Source organism: Sitodiplosis mosellana, unplaced genomic scaffold, assembly GCF_009176505.1.
Source record: "Sitodiplosis mosellana isolate CC-2019 unplaced genomic scaffold, AAFC_SMos_1.0 Smas_scaffold_13, whole genome shotgun sequence".
Taxonomy (NCBI): domain Eukaryota; kingdom Metazoa; phylum Arthropoda; class Insecta; order Diptera; family Cecidomyiidae; genus Sitodiplosis; species Sitodiplosis mosellana.
The window spans coordinates 805,169-829,828 of record NW_022595255.1 but is presented as its reverse complement, the minus strand read 5'-3'; the positions used below and the strand labels follow the sequence as shown (position 1 = coordinate 829,828).

The 24,660-nt window shown below is 36.0% G+C and overlaps 7 protein-coding genes across 7 annotated transcripts in view; 5 read left to right on the top strand and 2 right to left on the bottom strand.

The window, feature by feature from the left end:
* Positions 1 to 640: 640 nt before the first annotated feature.
* LOC129567912 (uncharacterized) lies at positions 641 to 5,540 on the bottom strand. The gene is made up of 3 exons (XM_055445285.1): positions 5,232 to 5,540; positions 4,108 to 5,164; positions 641 to 3,996 (listed from the first exon to the last, which is right to left on the bottom strand). Exons 2-3 carry the CDS (start codon positions 4,777 to 4,779, stop codon positions 2,698 to 2,700), a joined length of 1,971 nt encoding a protein of 656 aa, XP_055301260.1. The 5' UTR covers positions 4,780 to 5,164; positions 5,232 to 5,540; the 3' UTR covers positions 641 to 2,697.
* A 444-nt stretch (positions 5,541 to 5,984) lies between these two features.
* On the top strand, positions 5,985 to 9,024 carry LOC129567911 (TBC1 domain family member 15). The gene is made up of 4 exons (XM_055445284.1): positions 5,985 to 6,239; positions 6,752 to 7,643; positions 7,717 to 8,141; positions 8,239 to 9,024. Exons 1-4 carry the CDS (start codon positions 6,204 to 6,206, stop codon positions 8,872 to 8,874), a joined length of 1,989 nt encoding a protein of 662 aa, XP_055301259.1. The 5' UTR covers positions 5,985 to 6,203; the 3' UTR covers positions 8,875 to 9,024.
* LOC129567918 (zinc finger and SCAN domain-containing protein 2-like) lies at positions 8,859 to 10,443 on the bottom strand. Its single transcript, XM_055445292.1, has 2 exons — positions 10,298 to 10,443; positions 8,859 to 10,224 (listed from the first exon to the last, which is right to left on the bottom strand). Exons 1-2 carry the CDS (start codon positions 10,338 to 10,340, stop codon positions 9,095 to 9,097), a joined length of 1,173 nt encoding a protein of 390 aa, XP_055301267.1. The 5' UTR covers positions 10,341 to 10,443; the 3' UTR covers positions 8,859 to 9,094.
* Positions 10,444 to 11,838: 1,395 nt separating this feature from the next.
* Positions 11,839 to 13,824, top strand: LOC129567915 (zinc finger protein OZF-like). The gene is made up of 5 exons (XM_055445288.1): positions 11,839 to 12,322; positions 12,397 to 12,665; positions 12,730 to 13,003; positions 13,137 to 13,398; positions 13,471 to 13,824. The coding sequence occupies exons 1-5, from the start codon at positions 11,945 to 11,947 to the stop codon at positions 13,758 to 13,760; spliced, it is 1,473 nt and encodes a 490-aa protein (XP_055301263.1). The 5' UTR covers positions 11,839 to 11,944; the 3' UTR covers positions 13,761 to 13,824.
* Positions 13,635 to 15,818, top strand: LOC129567916 (lipoamide acyltransferase component of branched-chain alpha-keto acid dehydrogenase complex, mitochondrial). The gene has a single exon (XM_055445289.1). It carries the CDS (start codon positions 14,236 to 14,238, stop codon positions 15,616 to 15,618), a length of 1,383 nt encoding a protein of 460 aa, XP_055301264.1. The 5' UTR covers positions 13,635 to 14,235; the 3' UTR covers positions 15,619 to 15,818.
* A 982-nt stretch (positions 15,819 to 16,800) lies between these two features.
* Positions 16,801 to 24,394, top strand: LOC129567914 (trophozoite cysteine proteinase-like). Its single transcript, XM_055445287.1, has 6 exons — positions 16,801 to 19,169; positions 19,431 to 19,545; positions 19,622 to 20,131; positions 23,020 to 23,089; positions 23,352 to 23,500; positions 23,570 to 24,394. The coding sequence occupies exons 1-6, from the start codon at positions 19,016 to 19,018 to the stop codon at positions 24,282 to 24,284; spliced, it is 1,713 nt and encodes a 570-aa protein (XP_055301262.1). The 5' UTR covers positions 16,801 to 19,015; the 3' UTR covers positions 24,285 to 24,394.
* LOC129567910 (anoctamin-10) overlaps positions 23,991 to 24,660 on the top strand; it is a 40,129-nt gene continuing 39,459 nt past the window's right edge. The window contains exon 1 of the mRNA XM_055445282.1: positions 23,991 to 24,000. The gene's annotated coding sequence lies outside the window, so the exon portion shown is untranslated. The remainder of the gene's footprint in view (positions 24,001 to 24,660) is intronic.

The following is a 24,660-nucleotide window of genomic DNA, read 5'->3' as shown; positions in this document are numbered from 1 at the left end:
GTTGATCATCATATTGTATTAAGTTTCCCTTATCTAAACGCATTTTTATTGTAATAATGTTGATCCGTTATTTTGTTTGTAATATGCAAAGTTATGATCAATTAGGTCTATGTAAATAAAGTTACATATAATAATCTCTGTCTGCATAGGTCATTTGATTATTAATTTTTATTGTATTCCTGTCTGCAATTTGAAAATGTATGTGTGTGTTTGTTGTGTGTAATTTAAATACATTTAGTAAATATCTGCTTTTTAGTTTTTAACTCTCGTTCCATACCTAGAAAAAATTTGTTTATTTTCATGCAACACATAAATAAAAAAAATTTATTTTTATGCATAATTCATACTAATAGTAGTCGTTATTCTCATAATTTAATAATAAATTGTTTTTTTCAATAAGTTTTAATTTTTTGTTGTTTTTTGTGTATGTGTAATTGTTTTTTTACATAATAAATTTATTATAGGAATTCCTAATTTAGTTATACTTCACCTTCGTACGAAGTTTTATAATCGATTTTATTTTGTTTGTTGTTGTCATTAAATTTGTCTGTGGTTTTTTTTTATCGTTCCTCAATTTGTAGAACGTTTCATGTGCAATTTCACATAAAAAACGAACGAAAAAGAAACATCAGCGAAAAAGTAGGTAATATTTAAAAAAATATATACTAGAATTTATCATCTATTTACATGTGAAAACTAGGTAAAAAATAAAAATAAAAAATAAACAAAAGAGTTGGTCGTATAGTATATTACAAACATAGTGAAAATAATTAGGCCATAAATAGGACATAGTTTTTTTTTAGCATTACATCAAATGTAGGGGTATTGTTTCTGTTTTGCAATCAAATTTCTTTTTTGTCTGTTTCTGAATTAGAACAATCATTATATTGTATGTGTTTGATTTGAGGGGCCTTTCTAAAGTTGTAGTAGATAGTTGATTATGTATACAGTCAGAGCGAATGCATTTTATTTATCACTTGCAATTATTCACAAATACGCTAATTTCCCTTGATAACGCCGCTATTTCTATTTTCTTGTTCATTTCCATGTGAATTCCTTTGTCATTCGTCGCAATGATGATCATTAAGTGATTGACGATATTAAAAATAGCGTGAATTGTATGGGCGATTGCGGTATTTTCACGCAATCGAGCGTTGTCACAAGGAAGCCAGTAACTTGTAAATCAAATATGTTGAGATTTGCAAATAACGACAATAATGATAATAATAATTCACAAAAATGCCTATCTATATTGCGTTTAAGAAGATGCTTAATATACGATACGGTAATTTCATGGTAGTTTTAGTAGTTTAAGAAAAGAAAAACTATTCTCTTTTTTTCAGCTTCGAAAGGGGCTCATCAAAAAGGCATTCTATTTTTTTTCCTGTTTCTTAATATAAAAATTATTACCTATATGTCCATAGCAAACACAAGTATTCAACGAGTATATCGAGAGGCCCGAGAAGACGGAAGAAAACACAATTTTATTCATTCTGTGATGATTGTATGAACAAATTTGGATTCAATTCACTTGAAACTATTGAATTTAATAACATCAGTTAATTCCTCTAAATAAAGAGATCGTCCAGAAAAATATGGACGGAGGAAGAAAAAATATAATTTTTGTCTTCTTAAATTTTATAAAAATAAAGAAAGCAGTTGTATCTTGGAATTACAATACAACACAACTTGAAAATATAAACAGAAAAATTTCAATGCGAATGATCTTCAATTGGATACAGTATTTCGTATTAAAATTCTCATACACAGAAATGAAGAACAAAAGAGAAAGAAAAATTACTAGCCAATCAAGGGAAACAAAACGGAAAGTGGTTTTAACTTGAAATTGATGGAAATTGAATATTTCGAGCAAATTGAAAGTGAAAATTTTGCACCATGCTCCCACATCTCTCTATGCTGACAGCAATATTTGTTTGTTGAAATCTATACATTTGGATGTGTTGTATTTTACATTCTGGGAATACTTTTCATAGTGTTTGTATAATGACTGCAAATGGAAAATCAATGGAAAAGTAACGGTACTAGCCTCGAAATACCTGCTATTCTCTGACTAAATGGTTCAAGTGTTAAGCTAAAATTGAAATTGATTTTAAAATCGATGCAAATTATAATTGATGTCTATTAGCCGGTTTCATGTTGTGTTCTTCTCATTTCGCAATATCCTATTGAAAAGGATTGCATTCTATAAAACTGGTTAAAATACTTGTTCGAAGTTTGTTTATCTCTTCCCATTTCGTTACAAATATGTGTTTATGCATAAATTTAATTGTTCTTGCTTCAGATAGAATCCCATTGTTTTTGCTTGCCTCGAAATTCCGAATCGTGGTTTATGTGTATCTCGATCGATGTGCTTGTGTGTGTGTGTGTGTGAATCTCCCTCTGTGTGTTTGAATAATGACGTAAAATACCGCCAATTACCGCATTTCGCAATTGATGCGCCATAGTACCGTAGTATCTATTTGAATGATGGCACTTGATCATTTTTCACTGTGTGTCCTACCCCATTGACGACTGCATGAGCCAGATCAATCCGACGACGTCTCGACTGCAACATTCGAGAGTTAATTGTGTTGTCTGTCATTAAAATGTGATTATGCTAAAAAAAATTTGTTGTTTTTTCTCTCTCTCTGTGACTCAGTTTTCCTTGTCCCAAAATCGAGCAGATCTCGCAAACAATTATTTATTCAAAACGGACGGTGGCATGTGTGTGATTGAATCGCTCGTTTTTACGCCACTTCCATTGTCTAATTCGGATGCTGTTTTCATTGTGTCATTCACTAGGGTGGAATTGTAGTCCAATTTATAAATGCTCCGGGTGACATCTTCCATCGTTGCCTCTTGGCACTCTTGGCCGGTGTGTTGGCTGGACCCGCAGTTAAAACAAGACGTATTGGGCTTGGTATTGTCGTTGGCCAGTAGAAATGGCGGAACCATTGTGTTTTGATTGGATTTCGATGACAGACTAGTAATCGTTGGTAGATGTTGCATCGTTGGCGGCTGTGTTGGAATTACCGTATGCGTTTGATTGCATGTGGATGGGGGTCGTGTTAGAGGTAAGGCCGATGGTTGCATGTAAGCAAATGTCGTGGGAAGCTGATAAATCACATCACCATTTGGTTGCATATGGTATGGTATCCGATATGACGGGGCAGCCTGCTGTTGCGCTGACGTTACCGTATTGGTGTTCGGTGACAGTATTGACGATCGATTATTCAATGGTAAATGTTGTTGCGTATATGGATATGTTTGGTTCATTTGTGACTTTTGCAAGGGATGTGTGGACTGTGCATACTGTTGATAGATTACTTGAGGGCTTGCAATGCCGATCGCTTGAATGGTTTGTGGTGTCGGTTGAGGCTGGGTGATTGTATGCTGTGATTGGGTCTGTGTGGCATTTGGGGCAAGAACAATTTCATTACTTAATGCACCCGACACCGGTATCTGTGGCAATATATGTGTATAGACTATTTGCTGGGGCTGATGCTGAGCGGATACCTTATGCCGTGACGTTACCTTCGGATTGCCTCGACCTTTGAATTTTTTATTAATGCTACTGTTACTACTGCCACTTACACCCGAATTTGACATAACGTCCGTATTCGATGGTGTATCCGGCGGTGTTGAGTCTTCAATTGATTCGCCCGAACTAATAGAATCACTTTCCGATTTGTGCATTACTGGAATTCCATCGCTATGTACATAAACTAGATTATTATCCATCAAACTAAGATTTTGCAATGAGTACGTCAAATTTGTTGCACTGCTCGTGTTAATATGCTGTTGTGTTGGCGCTTGCGGTACTGCCTGATGTTGTTGCTGCTGCTGGCTTATTTGATTCGATCGTGACGTGGGAAAAGATGCTACATTTGGCGTAGTTGTCGGACAGACATGTGCTATATTGTGATGAAATCCTGACTGCCCACCCTCAGCAAAAATATGATGTGGTGAAATGCTCACGACTTCACGATGCATAATCTTTTGTAGGTCAGAATAAATCATAAAAGCAATGAATTAGCACTCGAATCGACTGTTGAATGGTGATAAAAAGAATTATGACGATTATAGTGAGCCCATTTCACTACTTACCTGAGATCCGCGATTTTGATCGAAAGATACATTTGCCGCTGGATTCGGTATAGCGAACACAGGCATAATTTGTTGATCACCTGGAACATGCTTTTGTGGATACACAACATTCGATGCTCCCAGGTTACCCTCGTGAACTGGCTTTGTGAGCAAATGTTCGGCTGGAACTTCAGAAAACGAAATCTCCGGATTGCCGCTCAATATGCTATTGTAAATTTCGCCGCATTTCATTCGTTGCTCGAACGAAAACACCGGATGATTGGCGGCCATTGTGTAGACTAGCAGAAGTTCTTGCAGTGCATCATCTTTGGCGCACTTTAAAAACTCGTTGCAACTCCACAAACACAAAATATTAAACAGTTCATTGACACAGTGTCGATTACAGGCTCGAATCAATGCAAAATATAGTGCCATTTTTCGTCGTACTTTTATGTCTGACGGATCACATAGTAGAGATGAGGCGATTTCTTGTGCCAATTCATTTGAATTATTGACACGTAGCTCAATGCCTCGAAGATCTTTTGAATCTCGGCCGCCCAGCTCTTCCAGACAGGTGCCCAGAAATCGTAGCTCAAACGGTAGACACATATTCAGTAATGTGCACATGGCATCGATCCGCTTGTAACTCTCTAGCCCCTTGAACCAATGCACGACTTCGTCTTTACAGACCATTGCGAGGAAACATTTACAAATTTAACGCGAGATATTTTGAATGTTTCCTTATTTTCTATGGCAATTCTTCAAATGCACTGATTTGGTTGCTGTTTGTTGTTCGCTTCTACTTTTTTTTTCGTGGCTGTTTTTTTTCACTCACTCATTTACACACATACGTAGTGGTTTCGGTCGTCTTTGTTGTCGCTTGCCTTTTGATATGTGTGTAAGATGAAAAAAAAATTGCAACACGTTTTTCGCTATTAGTCACAAGTAATTATATCCGAAACAGAATCATTTCCATCGAACGATGTACGCCGAATAAGTCGATAAAAAGTAGCTGCAACTTTTATTTATGCTAAAATTTGCTTGCCGATGAGTGCATTAAGCAAATATATGTCTCACTCTAAAAAAAAATTAATTGAATTTTTATATATATATATATTTTTTTAACAAAAAAGTGTGAAACTCACAAATGTCACTGTCATTAGCGAGCCCGCTGCATACATACCACTCGGTATGGAGAACGCATTTTCATGCGGTAATTTTCTGTTTTGGAGACATTCGCCTCGATTCGAATCATCGATGCAAAAATACAGCAATTGATAACATTATTCTGCGAATTTAAATTAATTTTTGAATGAAATATTTCTCATCTCGTCTGATTCGGCTATATTTTACAAGTCAATATGCATGTGGCTTTGAAATGGTGTTTTCAGCACAACATAATCAAAAGCGAATTCAACGTGTGAACCACTTCCACAACACCACCGATTGAACCGATTAAGTCTCTATGGTCCGACAACTACTTGCTACTTGCAATAGTAAACTACATTTTCCTATGCTATTTCACCATAGACTGGAATTATTTCACTTTATTATTTCATTCATTGCATTTTTGTACAAATAAATGCATAGTTTTTTCTTATAAGAGTAGTTATTGAATTAGATTCATGCATATTGTCCATTTTAAAGTGGTTAAAACAGTTACCACATTTTGAATAAAATTCCAAAAATCCTGTGAAAATATTTCCAGGAAATAAATTTGGTTGAAAAAAAAAACGAAAAAAAATTTCCAACAAAATTTATTCAAATGTTCATTTCATATCATTCAAATGAGACACAAAGGAATAGAATATGTTCCGATCCCCCTCCCCAGTGAGTCTAGCTGTCAAAATGTTTGATTTCGATTTGCTTGAAACTCTATAACAAAGAAACGTCAAAACATTGTAAACACACATTCAAAGTGATACACAACAGATCAATTGTGAATGAGAAGAAAAAAAATCTACGACACAAATTACAAACCACAAAAATTCAAACATTTTCAAGTAATTCAAGTTTTTGTGCATCAATCAAAACCAGTGACTGCAGAAAAACGGCACGAATTGAATGGTAAAAGTGTTTTTATTGGAAATATTGTGGAATCACAGCAGTAGAAAAACATGGATGACGACGGTGAAGTGTACGAGAACGGGCAAGTAAGTGTTTCACTAGTTTTTATTGATGATTCACGCCACTACAAAACGTAATACAAATTTTATTGAATAAAAAATATGCGGAAGAGCAAAGCCTAAATTTATAGTAAATACAAACAACGATTATGTGGACACGAAGAAAAAAACAGCAACGTAGTATTCACGTAATGGTAGCCTGCGCAAAGAATTGAGTGTTAAATAAAGACATGAATTGATAAATACCATTCAAACGTTATTATCATTACGTGTGGTTCCATAACGACTTGTTACTGCTTGTGAATTCATGTACTCATATACATGTATTACGTTTGTTTGGCGTGTAATCCGTATCATTTTTGCTTCTGTATGTTTCTTCTAAAATATTTTCAAAGTGATAATTCCGATGTGAAAGGTCATATTTAACGAATATTTTGAAAAACAGAATCTCGAACTATTTATTCATGGCACACAGATCACTGATTTATCATTGTCCGTTTATTTTTTCGCTTTCGTTCTTTCTTTCTGTACGAATCTAGGAAATCAGTACGAACGACGGGATTTTGCTGAAAAAAGGGCCGCTCTCATTTCTCAACGAAATATTACACAGCACCACGGGCAGTTTGTCATTGGTGCATTATATAGCGAATAATTTGTGCATCGAATGGAAACCAAACGATCATTATTTGATTGCTGATGCGGACACACAAGAGCAGGGCGATTGGTCGTTTGTTGATACGATAACGAAACGTCAACGAACCGCCAGTGAATGTAATGTATTTGGTGGCAACCCCAATACGATTCAGTCAACCGAGACAAATACAGCCGAACGGCAACCCACACCACAGAATAATAAGCCAACCATTTTACGGGCTCGAATCGGTGAATTGAAATATATTGAAGTTTTAAAAAATGGTCACACCATTCGTTTGATTAACAAATCGGATGCTAAAGTACACAGCGAGTATTTTTTTCAAAACGGAAACGCGGACGGTTTTGTCAGAACACTACAAACGACACATTGTCTGCAACGGAGCCGTCACAACAAGAATCAATTTGAGATAGTTGATAACATTGAATATGATAAGGAGAAATTGCAAAAAACATTTGCCGAATTGAAAATTGACGACATTAAATCGGGAAAAGGTGGCTGGATATCAAATATAGTGCGAAATCCATTGGAACAAACCATTGATTTTTTGGCCAAAATGTCCGACGTATATACCATTGCGGCTGGGCAAAGTGCACAAACATCACCCGTAAAATCGGATCCAAATAACTCAACCACAAGTCTAGCATCGAACAATGATGAGTATGAAGTGCTGAGTAATTCACCGAAAGCCGAAAATCAATTCAGTCTGCCAGTGCGACCAACAGTCACCAGAGGATCACCACTTTCAGTCAAACAGTGGAACGAATTTATAACCGAAGGTATGAGTCAATTAGCTTATCTTAGCTTATAGATAAAATTCAACGGTTTAATGTATAAATAATTTTGAACTAGATGGTCGTATTTCCGATGTCGAACGTGTCAAAGAAGTCATCTTTCGGGGTGGTGTAGAAGATTCACTGCGGCCCGAGGTGTGGAAATATTTACTGGACTATTACGATTGGGACATGACAACCGAACAGAAAATACAGCATAAAAATCGCAAAAGTCAAGAGTACTATCAAATGAAGCTACAATGGCTGTCAATGTCACAAATTCAAGAGAAAAACTTTTCCGACTATCGTGATCGAAAATGCCAAATTGAAAAGGATGTCAAACGAACGGATCGAAGCCAAGAGTACTTTGCTGGAGATGATAATCCCAACTTGAGTGTCCTTCAAGACATTCTGATGACGTATGTGATGTATAATTTTGATTTAGGTTATGTTCAAGGAATGAGCGATTTGTTGGCACCCATTTTATGCATCATGAACAATGAGGTAAGGTTTTAATGATTTTATCTTGAAAATCTCGCTAAATCTATCCTAATTGAGTTTGACATAATTGCAATTTCATTTAAATTCTGTCTCTTCTTAGTCGGATGCATTTTGGTGTTTTGTTGGCTTCATGGACATTGTATTCACCAACTTCGACATGGACCAAGCGGGAATGAAACGACAGCTTCAGGATTTGAATACATTGATCGCCATCGCAAATCCACGTCTTTACGCCTATTTCAAGGAGCACAAATCGGAAAATATGTATTTCTGTTTCCGTTGGCTGCTCGTGTGGTTCAAGCGTGAGTTCACCAACGAAGACATCTACGAGCTGTGGGAAGTATTATGGACAAATTTACCGTGCATGAATTTCCATCTGTTTGTCAGTGTTGCTATTTTAGACGATCAGCAAGATATATTTATCGAACGAAAATATGAATTCAACGAAATTTTAAAGCATGTTAATGAATTGTCATTGGCCATTGACTTGAAATCATCACTGGAAAAGGCCGAAGCCATATATTTACAGATCAAAACCATGGAACACCTTACTGACGACGTGCGTTTGCTTATCGGCGAAGAACCGATACAAAAAGTTGAGAAAATTGACGACGACGACTATGACGACAACTTTGATGAGATTGTGACCATTTCGAAGAATGCGAAAGAAGAAATTGAAATTCAAAAGAAAATCGACGAGGCATGCGAAAGATCAATGTACAATTCATTCTACTGATGAATATTTCAAGTTTATTGGAATTCCACACAATGGTGCTTTATCTATTACATAATTTATCCAAGTAGTTTTAATTTTAAGACGATTTTTTTTATAAGATAGTTGCCGAGAATTTCACAATAAAATCATATTACTTATTACTAATCTTAATTGAGTACATGTGTGAATATAGAGATTTTTATATTCTACTTATTCTATTCAATACTTTAATACGGAATTGTTAAGAAATTCTGTGTCCTTGCTTTATATGCATTCTTAAATAACCGATCGATGAAAATGCTTTTCGACAATGCGGACACTCAAATGGCAATTGCGGAATTATGATTGCATTACTTTGATGATCCAATTTAATGTGTCGATTCATTTTATTGGAGCTCATGAAATGCCTTCCACAACCTTGTACAATGCATTGGAATTGGAAGTCGGAGTGACCCTGTTGCTCCTTGTGCCGATTCAGATTTCGTATGTGTGCAAATGATTTTTGGCAAACGTCACAAACAAATGGTCTATCTCCACTGTGGATGTTCATGTGACATATCAAATTTTGTCGGTTAATGATGACTTTGAAACATATTGGACACTGTCGACTGTTCAATTGTTCTTGCGTCAAGCCCAACGTCACCTCTCTTCCACCAAGCATTTCCTTATCAAACGTTAACTCCAAATCGTCTTCTTTTTCTTCCTGTTGCTGCTGTGGTGTTTGGATCATTTTCTTTTCATGTGGTGTGTGGTTCAATTTCTTTGCACGGGGTTCCGATTTAAAGCCAATGCATTTATTTTTATGATGTATCGGGGTCATTTTGCAATTACTTAGGTCAACTTTAAACTTTTTGTTGACAATTTTGAAACATTTTTTCGTCGATTCTGTTTCTATTTTTCGGTCAGTGGTCAACTCGTTTTCAGCCGAAATGGTTGGTACATGATATTGCTCTGCGATTGCTTGGTCTTCGTCCGCATCAAAAATGGTATCAACCTCGTCTGGTTCATTTTCGTCGAGTTCATTTTCACCAAATAAATCACTCTCTTCATCATGAATACTGATTTCTTCTTCGTCGTAGACGCGTACCTCTTCTTCGTCGTCATCAATGTCAACAATTTCCTCTTGTTTGATTTCAATGTAGTCGGGTAGAATCACCTCATCGGAAACTTGTACTTCAGATACAGCATCCGTGTTTGCCTTACAACAATTTGAGGCGCTATGCGGTCCGTACCAGACGTCACCGATGCAAATCAGCGTCTCTTCACATCCAGAACAGACTGCTTGCCTAAAGTGTTGCAACGTGTGTTCGGTTCTTGCAAGGGAGTTGGGAAATTCCAAGGAACAAAAATTGCAAATAAAGTCATCGTTGGCTAGAAACAAAATATTTATCCATAATTATATGGTCGTACAAAAGGTAATTTCTATGCATTTCATTTCTATTACCGACTAACAGTTCGTCATCCAAAACACAATCTGCGGTCTCCATTATTTCTTGTTTGACTTCGTAATAAACAAAACAAATTCCACTGTTATCCCCATTGAGTAATTTTATTCGTGTCGCATTCCAAATTTGACATTTATGTAAGTCAACGAGCAAATGTCAATTCATTTTACCAACTGTCACATCTTTTAAATTTCTTAAGAGTATTTGAAATAAATTGAATTTTGTAAAAAAAAAAATTTGAATTAAATCCTACAAATGTTAGCGATAGAAAATTTTAAAAAATCATTTCTTGACATGGCAACAATTTATTATTTAACCGTAAATGAGACAGAAATATTTTCCCCTTAAATAAGTATCGGAAGTTCCTGGTTGATGATATCACCGTTACAGTTTTGAAATTTAATATAAAATTTGATCGAAAGACGCTGGTAAAAACGGAATACATTGCCGTTGAAGCAATATCGGTCGAAAATTTGTATTTCATGGAAGAAATACGGTGAACATTAAAATTGTAATTATTTGTATCGATTTCTGTTTTCAATTCGAAACGATACAACAATTAATGATACTGTTTGGGGCGACTATTGACAATTATTATTGAATATTCATCTAACGTTAGTATTTCCTACCTATGATATGATTTGCAAAGTACAAACTCTGAATTGGATATCGACTTAGGAGTAAAAAAAAGTCAACGTACGCCAAAAATAAAGACGATCAACTCATACGGCAGATGAAGGAAAGAAACGAAATACACCAGTAGAACAACCAGAAGCGAAGAAACAGTTATCCGAGAAAAAAAGACTATTTTTCACTGTCGAAGTGAGATATGCCTTAATGCGACAAAGATAACTTCTAAATAAACCAATTACGATTAAAAGAGAGTCGCAATATTCAGAAAACAGTGCCAAAAAACATATCGGAGGTTCGAAGCAATGGAATTGGAAATTCCAATTTATGTAAAAATTAAATCCAAGTTGGAATTCCAAACGACTCTGATTGATAATTGAGGAGTGGATATGAGAAGAGATGCAATGATGACATACGACCAAGTCATGACAAAGTTAAACATTTTCCAGAAGTTGATCCAAGGAATCTCGCCAGGGCTTAATCCTTAATGTGATGAAAGTCTATTTCTTCTGTAAGAAATGCATAAAATTGCAGAACATCTGGATGAAACTGTCTTTAGGACTTTCACACTCGGTCCCAGGGAAATGATGTTCTATCGGGATTCTCTGAATGTTACTCATTCTTTAAACAAGAAAATATTTTGTTCCTTGTTAAAATTCAAACATGAGATCTTGATAATCGAATAAGGAAGAGTTTATGAAAAAATATCGCGTTCAAAAGGTAGAGAAAAATATGGTCATTAAGGATACAGAAAAACTCCGATACTTTCTTTCGTGTAAATTTATCAAAAGCAAATCCATAATTCCATTTCATTTTCAAATGTTTTAATTCAACTCTATCATTTTCCAACCACCGGCTTGATCTACTCAGAAATCCAAACAATCTACTACAATACTTTAGAAATGTCAGTTTGACAGTGTTCAAAAAGACTGTGTTTATAAAATAAAACCTCTTTGTTATTATGATTTTCAAATACACATAAGAAAATCAACAAAACAACTTGAATCTATGAAAAAATGACTGAAATCTTGAATATTTGTCCACAATTGTATCAAACACCATCCGAAGTTGTTCTTCAGCGTCGAAGAGCATTTTATTCATTCCATAAAGTGAAGAAAGAGCCCGTTTTAGAGTGGCTTCGGCGACTCAAAACATGTATAGGTGGCTGTGACTTCGGCATATTGGCCAATTTTCTTTTGATTGATAAGTTTATCTGTGAACTTGACATCGATGAATTGCACGAGTTAAATTATATTGGTACGTTATCATTGGATCGACTCTTGGAGGCCCTTGAAGATCAAACCATTTATATTGAAAATGATCTTAACGAAGATGAAGCATTTGTGAAACAAAGCAACGATCTGAATGGGATACTAGAATTAAAATTAGATGTTGTGAGTGATTTATTTCAAAATGCAACAATTTTAGCTCCAAAATCGATTTAATTGTTTATCACTAAAATTTGCAGGGAAATGACAATATATTCGATGACAGAAATATAGACAGCAGTGACTCGGAAGACAACAAACAAATCTCTGAAACAGAACGTGAATTAGCGGCAAAAGAAAAACAGCCGGAAAGAAGGAAGAATACAAAAAAAACCTACACCGAGCCATCTGTGTTGAAACCGGGACAGCAAATTAAAGGATTTATTGTTGATGAAGAAAATCGGTTTCACTGTTTGGATTGTGGCCGGAAATTTGCACGCAAATGCTCCTATATCCAACACAGCAGACTGTAAGTTAGATTTGAAACTGGAGCATACGGAAAAGTGTCCTAAATTTAAAATTTTATGTTTCAGTCACACCGGCTTGAATCTCTTTTCCTGCACGATATGCAACAAGGTATTCTGTAAGCCAAGTCACTTGAAGGCTCATCTCAGAATACATGAACGTGAACGACGTGCTGGAAGATCATTCGAATGCCATTTGTGTAGATTCCAGTTTTTGGCCGTGCATGGGCTCAAAATCCATATGAATTTGAAGCATGTATCGGGCGTGAAAAATGCATACCAGTGCAAGCACTGCAACGAAGTTTTTATGAAACAAATGGAGTTGGACAATCATCTTCGATCGGTATGTACTTATGGCTCTTTGAGACTACCGAAAGCTCTTTTTTCCAATTTTATTGGAGTAAAGCCTTAAAAAATCGATTGGAAAATCGTTTCCATTGATTTTTATCAAAAACAAAATTCTATCCCGTCAACAGGTTCATCAATTGAATGTGTCACATAAATGTCCCCACTGTAGCAGAGAATTCGACGAACTTCCGCATATGAAGGAGCACCTCACAATACACTCGGAAGCCAAGCCGTTTATGTGTGAAATTTGTGGGAATGCATTCAAGACGAAGAAACAACTGCACATGCACATGACAAAGCACACGGATGAAAGACGATTCAAGTGTGGCGAATGTGGTCAAATGCTGAAATCTCGATCCAACTATAAGAATCACATGCGTCAACACACAGGTTTATTTACTAATTCGATTTGATTATTATTTGATTAATAATAATCTTTATTAATTTTTTTTCTTTTACTAGGAGAGCGTCCCTTCAAGTGTACACACTGTGAGAAAACATTTGTACAGCGCGCGAATTACTTGAAACATCTTCGTTGGCACAGCGGAGATAAGCCACATGGCTGTACGTATTGCGAAAAGCGATTCCCAACGTCATACGATAAGAAACTTCACGAGAATAGTATGCACACGGGAAACAAACCGTTTAAATGTGAAATGTGTGATCGAGCATTTGCACAACCGAGTACATTGCGAGTGCATAGGCTACGAGTACACAAACAAACAAAGCCTGATAATGTTAATGGAATTTAGTTTTTTTTTTCATTGATAACATGTATTCTGTATATTTAAATAAATCTGACAATCCGATCCGTTTGTGACAAATGTTTAAGTTTGGTTAGGGACAGTTTATTTTTAAAATCGCTACATGTGTGTGGTAGACTGCTACGCAATCGATGTGTGTGATGCGCAGTGATAATGAAGCAAACAACATGAAAACAAAAACAGGCGCTAGCGGCTAATGCCGTCGTACGCATCGACGATCGAATATGTGTGTGCATGGGTGAGAGAGTTGTGTAAATAAAGAAAACGAAATCAGCGCGCACACACGAATACCATCACAGTTTTTGCTCTGTCATCATCTGCTGACGTTCTACTGATAAATATGCGCGATTCAATTTATGAAAAACACCGAAACCGAAAACATTGCTTTTAGTTTTGGGATATTTCTTCGAAACGTAGATCTTTTTTTGTGCGTCACATCATCTAATTTGGGATTTGAATAAAAATGGCTTTTCGGTTAATTGTTCCAAAAAATCGACTCAACACATTGGCCCATTTGTGTAATTTAAAGCAAAGTAAAATAATCGGAACGTTAAATCGGAATCTAAGTGTGTCGGCATCGCATTGGAAGCGAGTTGCATTCAATTTAAGTGACATTGGCGAAGGGATTAGAGAAGTTGTTGTTAAGGAATGGTTTGTTAAGGAAGGCGATGTGGTTGAACAATTTGATAATTTGTGTGAAGTTCAAAGTGATAAGGCATCCGTGACGATAACAAGTCGATATGATGGCAAAATACTGAAACTACACCATGACGTCGATGAAATTGCATTTGTTGGGAAGCCACTGATCGAATTCGATGTAACTGATGATGAATCTGCTGACGTCGAAGAAGTGAGCAAAGCGGCGGAGGTTGTAAAAGGTCAAGTGAAATCAGATGATATAGAGATCAAGGCTTCCACTATCAATCCAAATAAAATAATAACAACGCCAGCCGTCCGTCGCATTGCCAGTGAAAACAAAGTCAATTTGGCCGAAGTCGAAGCTTCTGGTCCAAACGGAAGGATTTTAAAAAGTGATGTGCTTGAATATTTGAACATTATCCCACCGAAAAACGATAGCAATCGTTCGAAACCATTGATTGATAAGCCTTGTGTTCAGTCCACCGTACAACAGCCCATGCGCGCTGCAGACGATCGCGTGGAAAAGTTGAAAGATGTGCGCCGAGTAATGTTCAAAGCAATGACAGCCGCATTGAAAATTCCGCATTTTACCTACAGCGATGAAGTAGATATTACCGATTTGGTTAAACTTCGCAATAGTTTGAAGGTTGACGCCGAATCTCTGGGTGTTAAAATAACATTTATGCCATTTTTCATAAAAGCCGCATCACTAGCCCTAACAAAATACCCAATACTGAATAGTAGCGTGGACGAGGAAAACGAATCAATCATCTATAAATCATCGCATAACATTAGCATTGCGATGGCAACACAAAGTGGTTTAGTTGTACCGAATGTGAAAAATTGCGAGCAAAAAACCATTTTACAAATTGCACGGGATTTAAATGATTTATTGGAACGGGGGCGTGCGGGTAAATTGCGACCGGATGATTTTCAAAATGGGACATTTTCACTGTCAAACATTGGTGTTGTTGGAGGAACGTATACGAAGCCTGTAATCGCACCGCCACAAGTGGCAATCGGAGCTATCGGTACCATGCATATTGTTCCCCGTTTCATTGGCGACACTGACAAAGTGCAACGTGCTCATTTGATATGTGTCAGCTGGTCGGCCGATCATCGGGTAATTGACGGTGTTACAATGGCTGGCTTCTCGAATGAATGGAAACGATACGTTGAAAATCCAAATCGATTTGTTTTACAGTAAATATATTCACGGATAATCTCCGAAAAAAAACGCTTTATGTAATATGAGATCTGTTTGAACAGTCTGTTTTTTTCTATTTCCAAAGAATTACCAAATGCATTTAATTTGCTTTTTTTTCACTAAAACAAAGTCCAACTGACTGAAGTTCTGGTTTTTGTAGATGATTTTTTTTAAATAAAATAAATTGAGTTTCAAAAGAAGTTCCAAATTGTGTACGATTTTTAGCGATTTAAATTTTCAGCCTGGGTACGACGATGCATAGGTAGAATGGTGAATTAAAAATTTATGCTAAATACATGAGCAACTTTGAACCATTTTAGCATAAATAATTAGCGCATTCTTTTTTTCGAGTGCTAACGAGTTTGACGAGCATTGTATTTAAAGCAAACATTTGTGTTCAAAACAAAGCTGTTTTGATTAGGGCAATGCCTGATATATGTGTAATACTCAGCGGTACTGTTCTCTTATTTCTTGAATTGTTTAGAATGGGTAATATTCTAATGCTCGAACGAGTCTAAGCGAGTGCTCTGTTCGATGGCCCAGCTTACAGCCCGACAAAATTCCGAATGGGTGAATGATTTGAATATGCATGTGGAAACCGCGTCCGTGCGCTCGTATTGAATCCACAAAATTCACTGACTATAACTCGACTGTTAGAAAAGGTTTATGATTGCTCTTTAAATGTTTATCAACTGAACTGAACCCCACGACATGAAAAAAGGACGAAAAAAACCATCATTTCAAGTTTGTTGAGTTGCAGATAAAATATAATATTTTAGCAGGCACTGGTTATTCGTCGAACAATATGAATATTCATGCGAATCCATTCCAACATTAACCATATTCGACTATGGATATACTGCCGTGCGTATATGTATATGTATCTATTTACTTTTGTCGGCTGGTCGCCGTACACTTGTACGCTGTTATCTATGTTCAGTTACTTGCTATCGTGCACACACTGAACACTGTATAATATCGAAATTATTCAGCATGAACCGTAAGCGGTAGCTGAGTACAAAAAGAGGGTGGCCGATGCAAACAGTAAAACACACACACACATATATACACATAGACATTGCCGCTTATACGCGATTGTGCCTGTGTGTATTGCTAGCATACAAATTGTAAATAGATGATATGGCATCGCGCGGCGGCTCCGAAATGAAAATAATGCGTTCCAAAGAAGTGCATTGAATGGTGGAAAATCATTCAGATGTTGGTTGCGCACAAAATCACATCGCAGCCATATTTTTTGGTGTGTAGTGTAGTAGAAATATTACAACGAAATTAGAGCAAATAAGAGCAAAAATAAGTTCTCGGTATAATAATAAGAAACGAAACATTTTACGGTGAAAAAGTTTGGCATATAAGGAAAATCGATGAAAATTGTGTACTGGTCGCAGTAGTCGATGACGCGAGGCTTGAATAGATTTAGAAACAAAACAAATGGCATAAGAAGCAGAAAGAGAAAAGAAAAAAAACCTACGCATGACTGTGTGCGCTGCAAGGGATCCAGAACTTGTATTGGTTTGGAAATAGAAAGAAAAACCATGAAAACGAAAGTTTTTTTCTAACCCGGAGAAATTGTGTTTTAAATGACTTTGATAATAGTGTTGTTGTTTTTCAAATCACTTTGTTTGTACCTACAAAACATTGTTTTATTTTGCTACGACAAGTTTTTGAATCCACGACAAAAGTACTATACGGGTGGTGGTGGTGGTTCATCCTCGACGACGGCGACATCGGGTAGTTCTTATCATCAGCGACAACGTTCGAGCCACTCATCGAGTGCATTGAATAAGGCACGTGCAAATGAACGGGAGGAATTGCTGGAAAAGATTCGATCACGAAAACGAGCTGCCAAATTGCGAACATAGTACGCAATATTTGCACTAGTTCATTCGAAATACGAAATCAATTGAAGTGGAAAAACTTGTACAAATCAACGATTCCAATTAAAATCTCATAAAAAAATGTTCGGTTGCTATGATACAAAGAATTTGAAGCCCATTCAACTGAGATAGCATCATCGAAGCAGCAAAAACACAGTACAATATTGTTGCCAACTGAAAATTTTCTCCTTCCAAACAAAAGTGAAAAGAAAAACAGTTCTTTGCCAAATGAAAATAACATAGAATCATTGTGAACACATCAGTCACCAGTGCGAAACAGAAAAGAAATCCAAAGAAAATTCATTTTATTAAATCAACCGCGGGCATAGAAGACATAGTTGAATTATTATTATTTTTTTCGAAGCGCAAAACTCGATGGGGTGCACTTTGTAATCGAATATATGCTGATACACATCCACAGTACAGTGCATAGTGTAGTACATTTGTTTGATTGTGTCGCTTTATCGCAACCGAATCAACGTCATGTGTACAACGACAACGACGACGACGTAATCACGCACAAACATTACGGAACATTTTTTTTCATTCTAGTTTCAGCTGTGTGTGATTAGAATCGGGCCCCGGGTTTTTGATGGTGTGCGTGTGCTGCTGTGTGCGTCTATTGTCGGTGTATAAGTGTTTGTTGTGAATGCGATTTCTTCAGCTATTCGAATACCAGAGTTCGGCGACCCTTTTATTACACGCTAAGCATATCAAGCAGTTGCTACACATGATTTTACTCAAAAAGGAATTTACTTCATATTTTCGGTCTCGTCGTCGGCAATAGAATAATATATACATATATTGTGGGTGATCGAATTGAGAAGCAACCCCAATCGATTTTCTTTCTACACCACTCCTTGGTAGTAGCGGTGTGTATGTGCGTGTGTGTGCGACTGTGCGTATATACTGTACACACAATTTCGTGAAGCGGATTCACTTGTACCATTTTTTTGTGTTCTGTTGGCAAATTTTGGTAACAGCAATCTGGCAATGGCATAAATCAAATGTTTCAATGCAATAAAAAGAGACATCGGAGGAACATCAAACGGGCATAACAGTGGGGATACACATACGGAAGCATTTGCACAAAGACCTTTTGCTTTTGTCAATATCTATACGAAACGAATCCGAAAATTAAACAGTTTACGGGCCAAGGCGATTTAATGGTATTGAATTACCGGGTGAGCAACAATCGCAGAAAATGAGCACGTTTGTGGGTCAGTGCAGTGAATGACCCGATATTGGATATTCTGTGATTGAATAACTTCCACTAGGAAATTCATTCACCGCAATCGTCAAGGCAGCTTACCACGCATTCTTCTGTTTTTAATCCCATTGTAAAGAAAGTGTTTGGCGATAATTTGCTCTTTGGATACGCAGCACGGAAATAGTTGCACGGTATACGAATTAGTATTGAATTACTTATTGAAACCGCAACGCAAGTGCATTTCACCCATATATTTTGATACGGCAAACGAAACAGACGCAACACACAACAAATGGCTCCAAAACGTCATTTGGTCGTTGGCAATATGGAACACACCGACCAGAAAAATACTTACCAAACTATGAACCTCACTTACTACGACAATTGGATATGGAGCAAACGGAATCGATCACAAGAAGTCATGCTGGGTGACACTTTTCGAAAAGGTAAGGCATCACCGATGACGATGATATGCAAATAAGTCGCCTTCGTTTTTAAATGTATCCATTGCATATAATATTCATAGTCGCTCGCAACTGAATTACTTGCTGATCAAAAATGAAATATGATTAAATTTTTCATTGCAATAAGTAATAATAATCCTTGGTGGCTAGGGTGGGAGTGGCACCATTCATCATGCAAACAATTTCATAGAGTTTTTTTGTGTCATATTGGTTGAATTTTATGTTTTTTTTTAATTTTCATAGCCTATTTCCATCCGAACTGGAGTAAAGGGACGGCGGCTGTGCGTGGAAATCATGCGATAAACAGTTGCCGACACTATTGGGAAATTCATGTGTCGCATCGTGTTTTTGGCACGAGGTATTATAAACGACTTTGTTTTTCTGGTTTTTCATATCCATATAGGTTCATATCCATATGTGCATTGCATTTACAGCATGATGTTCGGCGTTGGAACGGCCGATGTGCGGTTGCAGGCAAATAAGTTTACGAACATGTTGGGCGAAGATGAGAATGGATGGGGTCTGAGTCATAAAGGCTTACTATGGCACGGTGGCATTGCATACAAATTCACCGATCGATTCGTGGAGAATGAAGCCACCGTAATTGGTTTATTCTTTGACGGTATCAACGGAACACTGACCTATTACAAAGATGGCAAGTGTTTGGGTGTTGCTTTTCGTGGTTTGAACAAAGTTGAAAAGCCACTGTATCCGTTCATCATATCGACGGCAGCTAAAACTGAAATGGTTGTGAGTGAAACGCGACGCGATTTTCCCGACCTGAAAGATCGATGTAGAGGCGAAATTATGAAGCACATCAAAAATAAATCAGACCTAGTCAAATTGGAAAAATTGTTACCCACCGTTGTACTGGAATACTTGTCAGAAGCATTTTATGATGAACGACCTCTTACTCCCGTCGATAATTACGATCAATACAAAGTGTAAATTTTGTTGTTTTCCCTTTCAAACATTCCCCGCAGTTTTTTTCGTTTCATTTCTAGTTCAATAATCGATATTGAAACTGACAACGGTGGTATCGTCAACCAGTAGCTATACGAGCTAAATCTAGTCATTAAATGTTTTACTTAAGTAAAATTAAAAAGAACAATAACAGAAATAATAAATAATGTGATTGTGTATGTTTTATGAATAATTAATCCCGAATTAATGTTCCAACACACATTTTAGCTAATTAATTTTATTGTATTTGTATCGAATCGTACGAAGTGCACAACAATTTTGGATGTATGCATTTTGCACAAAAAAGAAGTAGTTTTTCTGTTCAGTAAATTAAACTCAATTTTCAAACGTGGATTCAAATTGCCATAGCAAACTGAAAATAATATTTCCTTTTTTTGGAGTAAACAAATTTAAGACTTCAATATTTTTAAGATTAATCCAATTCGTAGAGTATTCAAAGAATAATCTAGTCAAATTTTGAGTGAATAATAATGAAGAATTTTTTTTCGGATTTTGAAGTCTAGTCATGTATGAGGAAAGAAAAATAAAATGCGTTTTCCGTATCTGGATAAATTCGGTAACAAAATTGGGCCAACTTTGTGCAATAAATAACAGAAAAGAAAACGTAGCCATTCGGTCATATTGATGACTTTGAGCATAGATAACTAATTGTTAGATAACCCTGTGTATGTAAAATTCAGATATGCTTACAGTGTTGCCGAATGTCAGTTGAGAACATTTCAGGAATATTCCCATCTATTCGTCACTCGATGTCGAAATGCGTTTAGACACGACTCTTTTTTTCTAGTCATTTAAGTATTTATAACCAAGACAACAGCAGACAAAAGTTTGACTGTAAGCCTCCAATAAATTTCATACAAACTGATTTTTTAGTGTAAACCAAGTTTTTTCATTCCATTTTAGACTTTTTTTCAATGAAAAGTACCGCACGAGTTTCCTTGGTCTACTTCAATATTTTTTAATTTACAATTTAGATTTACACTCTATTTTTTTCGCAATACGGATGTCGTTTCAATGATGTTGAGTCCTGGAGAAATAAAAAACCTCCCCATCTCAGTTTTCTGAATTTCTATGCTCAGCATATATCCTCAGCTATCTGCCATAAACTGGGATCTTCGCAAAAATTGTTGGTCTTGTCAAGCTATACAACTTTATAGAAGATAGTTACCGTTTATCGGTCGAAATAAATAAATTATTTCAAGATATACTCGAGAACATTCTCTACATTGGAATAATTCCAATACAAAGCCAATTTGTTGCATACGGGAATTTTTTTTAAGAAACTGTCTATTTTGACATGATGCCGCAACAGATTTGCTCTATTTAGTCAATTCCCCTTTGTTGATGGCAATCAAGTTAAAATGTTTTCTCTGATGTGATCATTGTGTTGATAACAAAAGTACGAAACATTCATCATCTCAAGAATACAAGAACAATTCCGTGTGCAAATAAAATGACTAACAGTCACTCAGTTGTATATAACTGTATGTGGTGATACACAACTAAAACTGGCTAAGTTGATTGAAAACATGCGTTTTGTATTGACAATCACGTTCAGTTATACTTTCAGTCAGTCGACTAATTTGTGACATTTTGACTAAGAGTGATTTGTGATTAAAGTTAACTGCAGTTGCTTATTTTGTTCGAGACAATCACTTTTAGTCAGTCAAAATGTCCCAAATTAATCGACTAACTAGTCAGTCAAAAATTTTCCACACGGGAAAACAAACAACATTAGGAAAAATTTATAAATTGACGTAAATATTAGCACGAGATGTTTGGACAACTGTCACCTGTGGCAAGTTGAATTTTCCTATTTTGGAATTTTGAATTTTGGAATTTGTTATTGAAGTCGATTGAGAACTATATTTGGGTAATCCATACGATATTGTGACCTTTACATTATGTCTCAAAAAACCTGTTATTCTATTATTATTCACAGTTAAGGTATACGAAGTGGGGCAACAAAATGCAGTTTATTTGTTTTTTTAGGTACAACAAAAACAAACTTTTTTTCGGTAAATGGAAGATGCCGAAAAATGGACACTGTGCTCTGAGTGCTCTGAATAGAATCCCCTTCTACGGAGACCATTTGATAGATGACTAGATAGATGATGTGTTCAAAAAGTCAGAACGTATTTTCAAGGACTGACATATGTACATTCTCATTTTCAAGACATATTGATGAATGTGTTGGAATTACTTGACACACGCTGTTGCTTGATGAACAATAATTCTCTGAATTGCATTTACATTTTATAACTTACATTTAAATATCATTCAATTTAATTTGCATTGCCGAATTCTTGCGAACAGTAGAATTTGATGAAAACACATATCAAGGTATAGAAATTGTTCAGTATCGAATTGGAAATTCATTTACAAAGGTTCCGTAGAAGATATTTTCTATTTCATATATTCCATATTGCATATTGAATCGAATATTTTTTTTATTGACGAGTCTTCTTTCATTTGTCTTCATATTTGTATACAAGTTGTCGTCTTTCTAATTTTTCTAAGTGAGTTCATTTCTTTATGCAAAAAAAAGTATTTTAATCTTCCAAAGCTATGTGAAACTATTAACTAACTTCTTCGATTCAATCAATTTTATAAACTATCAGAAATATTTTCATCAACTCTAATATGTTTCATAGAAAAAATAAATCTTTGTCAATCTTTGAACCAAACATATTGACTGTTAAGTTGGCCACTTTGCTCGAAAAAACATTCAATAGCAAAAGAACGAAAAATCTAAAACACGAGTCAAATGTTGCTCATTCATGAGTATAGCTCACAGAAGTTTTAGAACTAAATTTATCTTATGATTTTTTCTTCTCGTTTTAAACAGTATGGCGAAATTATTGATATTATTCTTTGCTTTGATGATTGTGATCAACACCACATACACAGATGGAGACGTAAGATTTCATAAATTATCCAAAAAATATGACTTGGATTAATCCATTTTCTTTCTCAAGAAATGTCCATTAATATTTTGTTTTTTCTGGGCGGCCGTCTGCAATCGTCAACGATTTTCTCCATGCGAAAAATTGTCGAACTCTATGTACGGGGAAAATGCTGCACGATTGAATTGGACCGCTCAATGAATAGAGCCAAAAATAGAAATTATTTAAAGGTCATTTCAGAATAAGCACAATTTTTATATATTCCGCAAAATAGGACAGCAAAGCTGTAAAAGAACTATTGAAAATTGTCCAAAAGCATAACGCAGCATTTAAGAAAGGAAAGACTTCATTCAAAATGAAGGTGAACCCCGCAGCCAGGAAACTCTTAGCTCTATTATACAAACCTAAGCATATAATGAACGAGTATGTAAAAAAATCTTGTATTTTCACCAAGGATGACAAAACAATTATGCGAATATTTTATCGTTGCAGATATCTGTCGACAAATACCAAACAGTTTGTGATGGAAAAATTCCGGAAAGCACCCGCATCCTTTGACTGGAGAGAGCATGGTGCTGTAACAGAAGTTGGACTCCAAGGGAACTGTTCATCATGCTGGACATTCGCCGTCGCGGGGGCATTGGAAGCATTTTATAAAATTAAAACTGGAAATTTGGTTCGACTATCGCAACAGTACCTACTCGATTGTTCCGACTATGCCCAAATCGCAAAAAAAGAAGAAGATAAATGTAGAACAGGCAATTTTCCACAATTGGGATTGGAGTTTGTACGAAAAAACGGCATATGTCTAGCGGATAGTTATCCATACACTGCCAAGAGCGGTAAATGCGACAAAAGCATAGAACGCACCAAATTTTATGCAATCAAAGATATTAAGCAGGTTAAAAATGATGAAGAAACAATGAAAGAAGCACTATATTCGAATGGACCATTGGTTGCTGGCGTGTATGCTCTTGAAAATTCGTTCGAATTGTACGAAGGAGGCGTATACTACGAAGAGAACTGTTGGGAAGGAAGAATGCATACAGTACTCATCGTTGGATATGGCCATGATAAACTGCAGGGAGATTATTGGATAATAAAAAACAGTTGGGGCCGAGATTGGGGCGAAGATGGGTATATGAAATTAGCTCGAAATAGAGACAGCCATTGTGGCATTTCATTTACAGTTTACTTGGTTAAATGAGTGTCTTGTTCGATGAGTTTTTCTGGTAGTTTTTCCACCAAATTTACCTCTGTAAACAGTTAGATAGACAAATTCAAGACCATTCTCTCTTGTGAACTGGATTTATGGGAATGCAAAATTAACAAACGATTTTAAATAAAAGTTGAGTTTAAATCCATAGTGTTTTTTTGTTCTTTATATAATTTTGTGTTCAACCGCCACATCTATTTGTTGCTTTGTTCTGAAATTCGCTGAATATGAGATTAATGGATTCAGTCGATGACGAAATCATTATTCAATATTCATTATTTTGGGTATGTGTTTTTGTCATAGATGTCCATGGGCAATCTCTCAAATCACAATTTGGACCATTGGCAAAAATATTATTTCTAAAGAT

Coding starts and splice junctions, on each gene's coding strand:
- LOC129567912 (XM_055445285.1), bottom strand. CDS start 4,779: ATGGTCTGTAAAGACGAAGTCGTGCATTGGTTCAAGGGGCTAGAGAGT. Junction 3,997..4,107: donor ATCAAAATCGCGGATCTCAG/GTAAGTAGTGAA, acceptor GACCTACAAAAG/ATTATGCATCGTGAAGTCGT.
- LOC129567911 (XM_055445284.1), top strand. CDS start 6,204: ATGGATGACGACGGTGAAGTGTACGAGAACGGGCAA. Junction 7,644..7,716: donor GAACGAATTTATAACCGAAG/GTATGAGTCAAT, acceptor ATTTTGAACTAG/ATGGTCGTATTTCCGATGTC. Junction 8,142..8,238: donor TATGCATCATGAACAATGAG/GTAAGGTTTTAA, acceptor GTCTCTTCTTAG/TCGGATGCATTTTGGTGTTT.
- LOC129567918 (XM_055445292.1), bottom strand. CDS start 10,340: ATGGAGACCGCAGATTGTGTTTTGGATGACGAACTGTTAGTCG. Junction 10,225..10,297: donor GGATGACGAACTGTTAGTCG/GTAATAGAAATG, acceptor TTTTGTTTCTAG/CCAACGATGACTTTATTTGC.
- LOC129567915 (XM_055445288.1), top strand. CDS start 11,945: ATGACTGAAATCTTGAATATTTGTCCACAATTGTATCAAACACCATCC. Junction 12,323..12,396: donor TAGAATTAAAATTAGATGTT/GTGAGTGATTTA, acceptor TAAAATTTGCAG/GGAAATGACAATATATTCGA. Junction 13,399..13,470: donor TCACATGCGTCAACACACAG/GTTTATTTACTA, acceptor TTCTTTTACTAG/GAGAGCGTCCCTTCAAGTGT.
- LOC129567916 (XM_055445289.1), top strand. CDS start 14,236: ATGGCTTTTCGGTTAATTGTTCCAAAAAATCGACTCAACACATTGGCC.
- LOC129567914 (XM_055445287.1), top strand. CDS start 19,016: ATGGCTCCAAAACGTCATTTGGTCGTTGGCAATATGGAACACACCGAC. Junction 19,170..19,430: donor GGGTGACACTTTTCGAAAAG/GTAAGGCATCAC, acceptor TAATTTTCATAG/CCTATTTCCATCCGAACTGG. Junction 20,132..23,019: donor AATTACGATCAATACAAAGT/GTAAATTTTGTT, acceptor CGTTTTAAACAG/TATGGCGAAATTATTGATAT.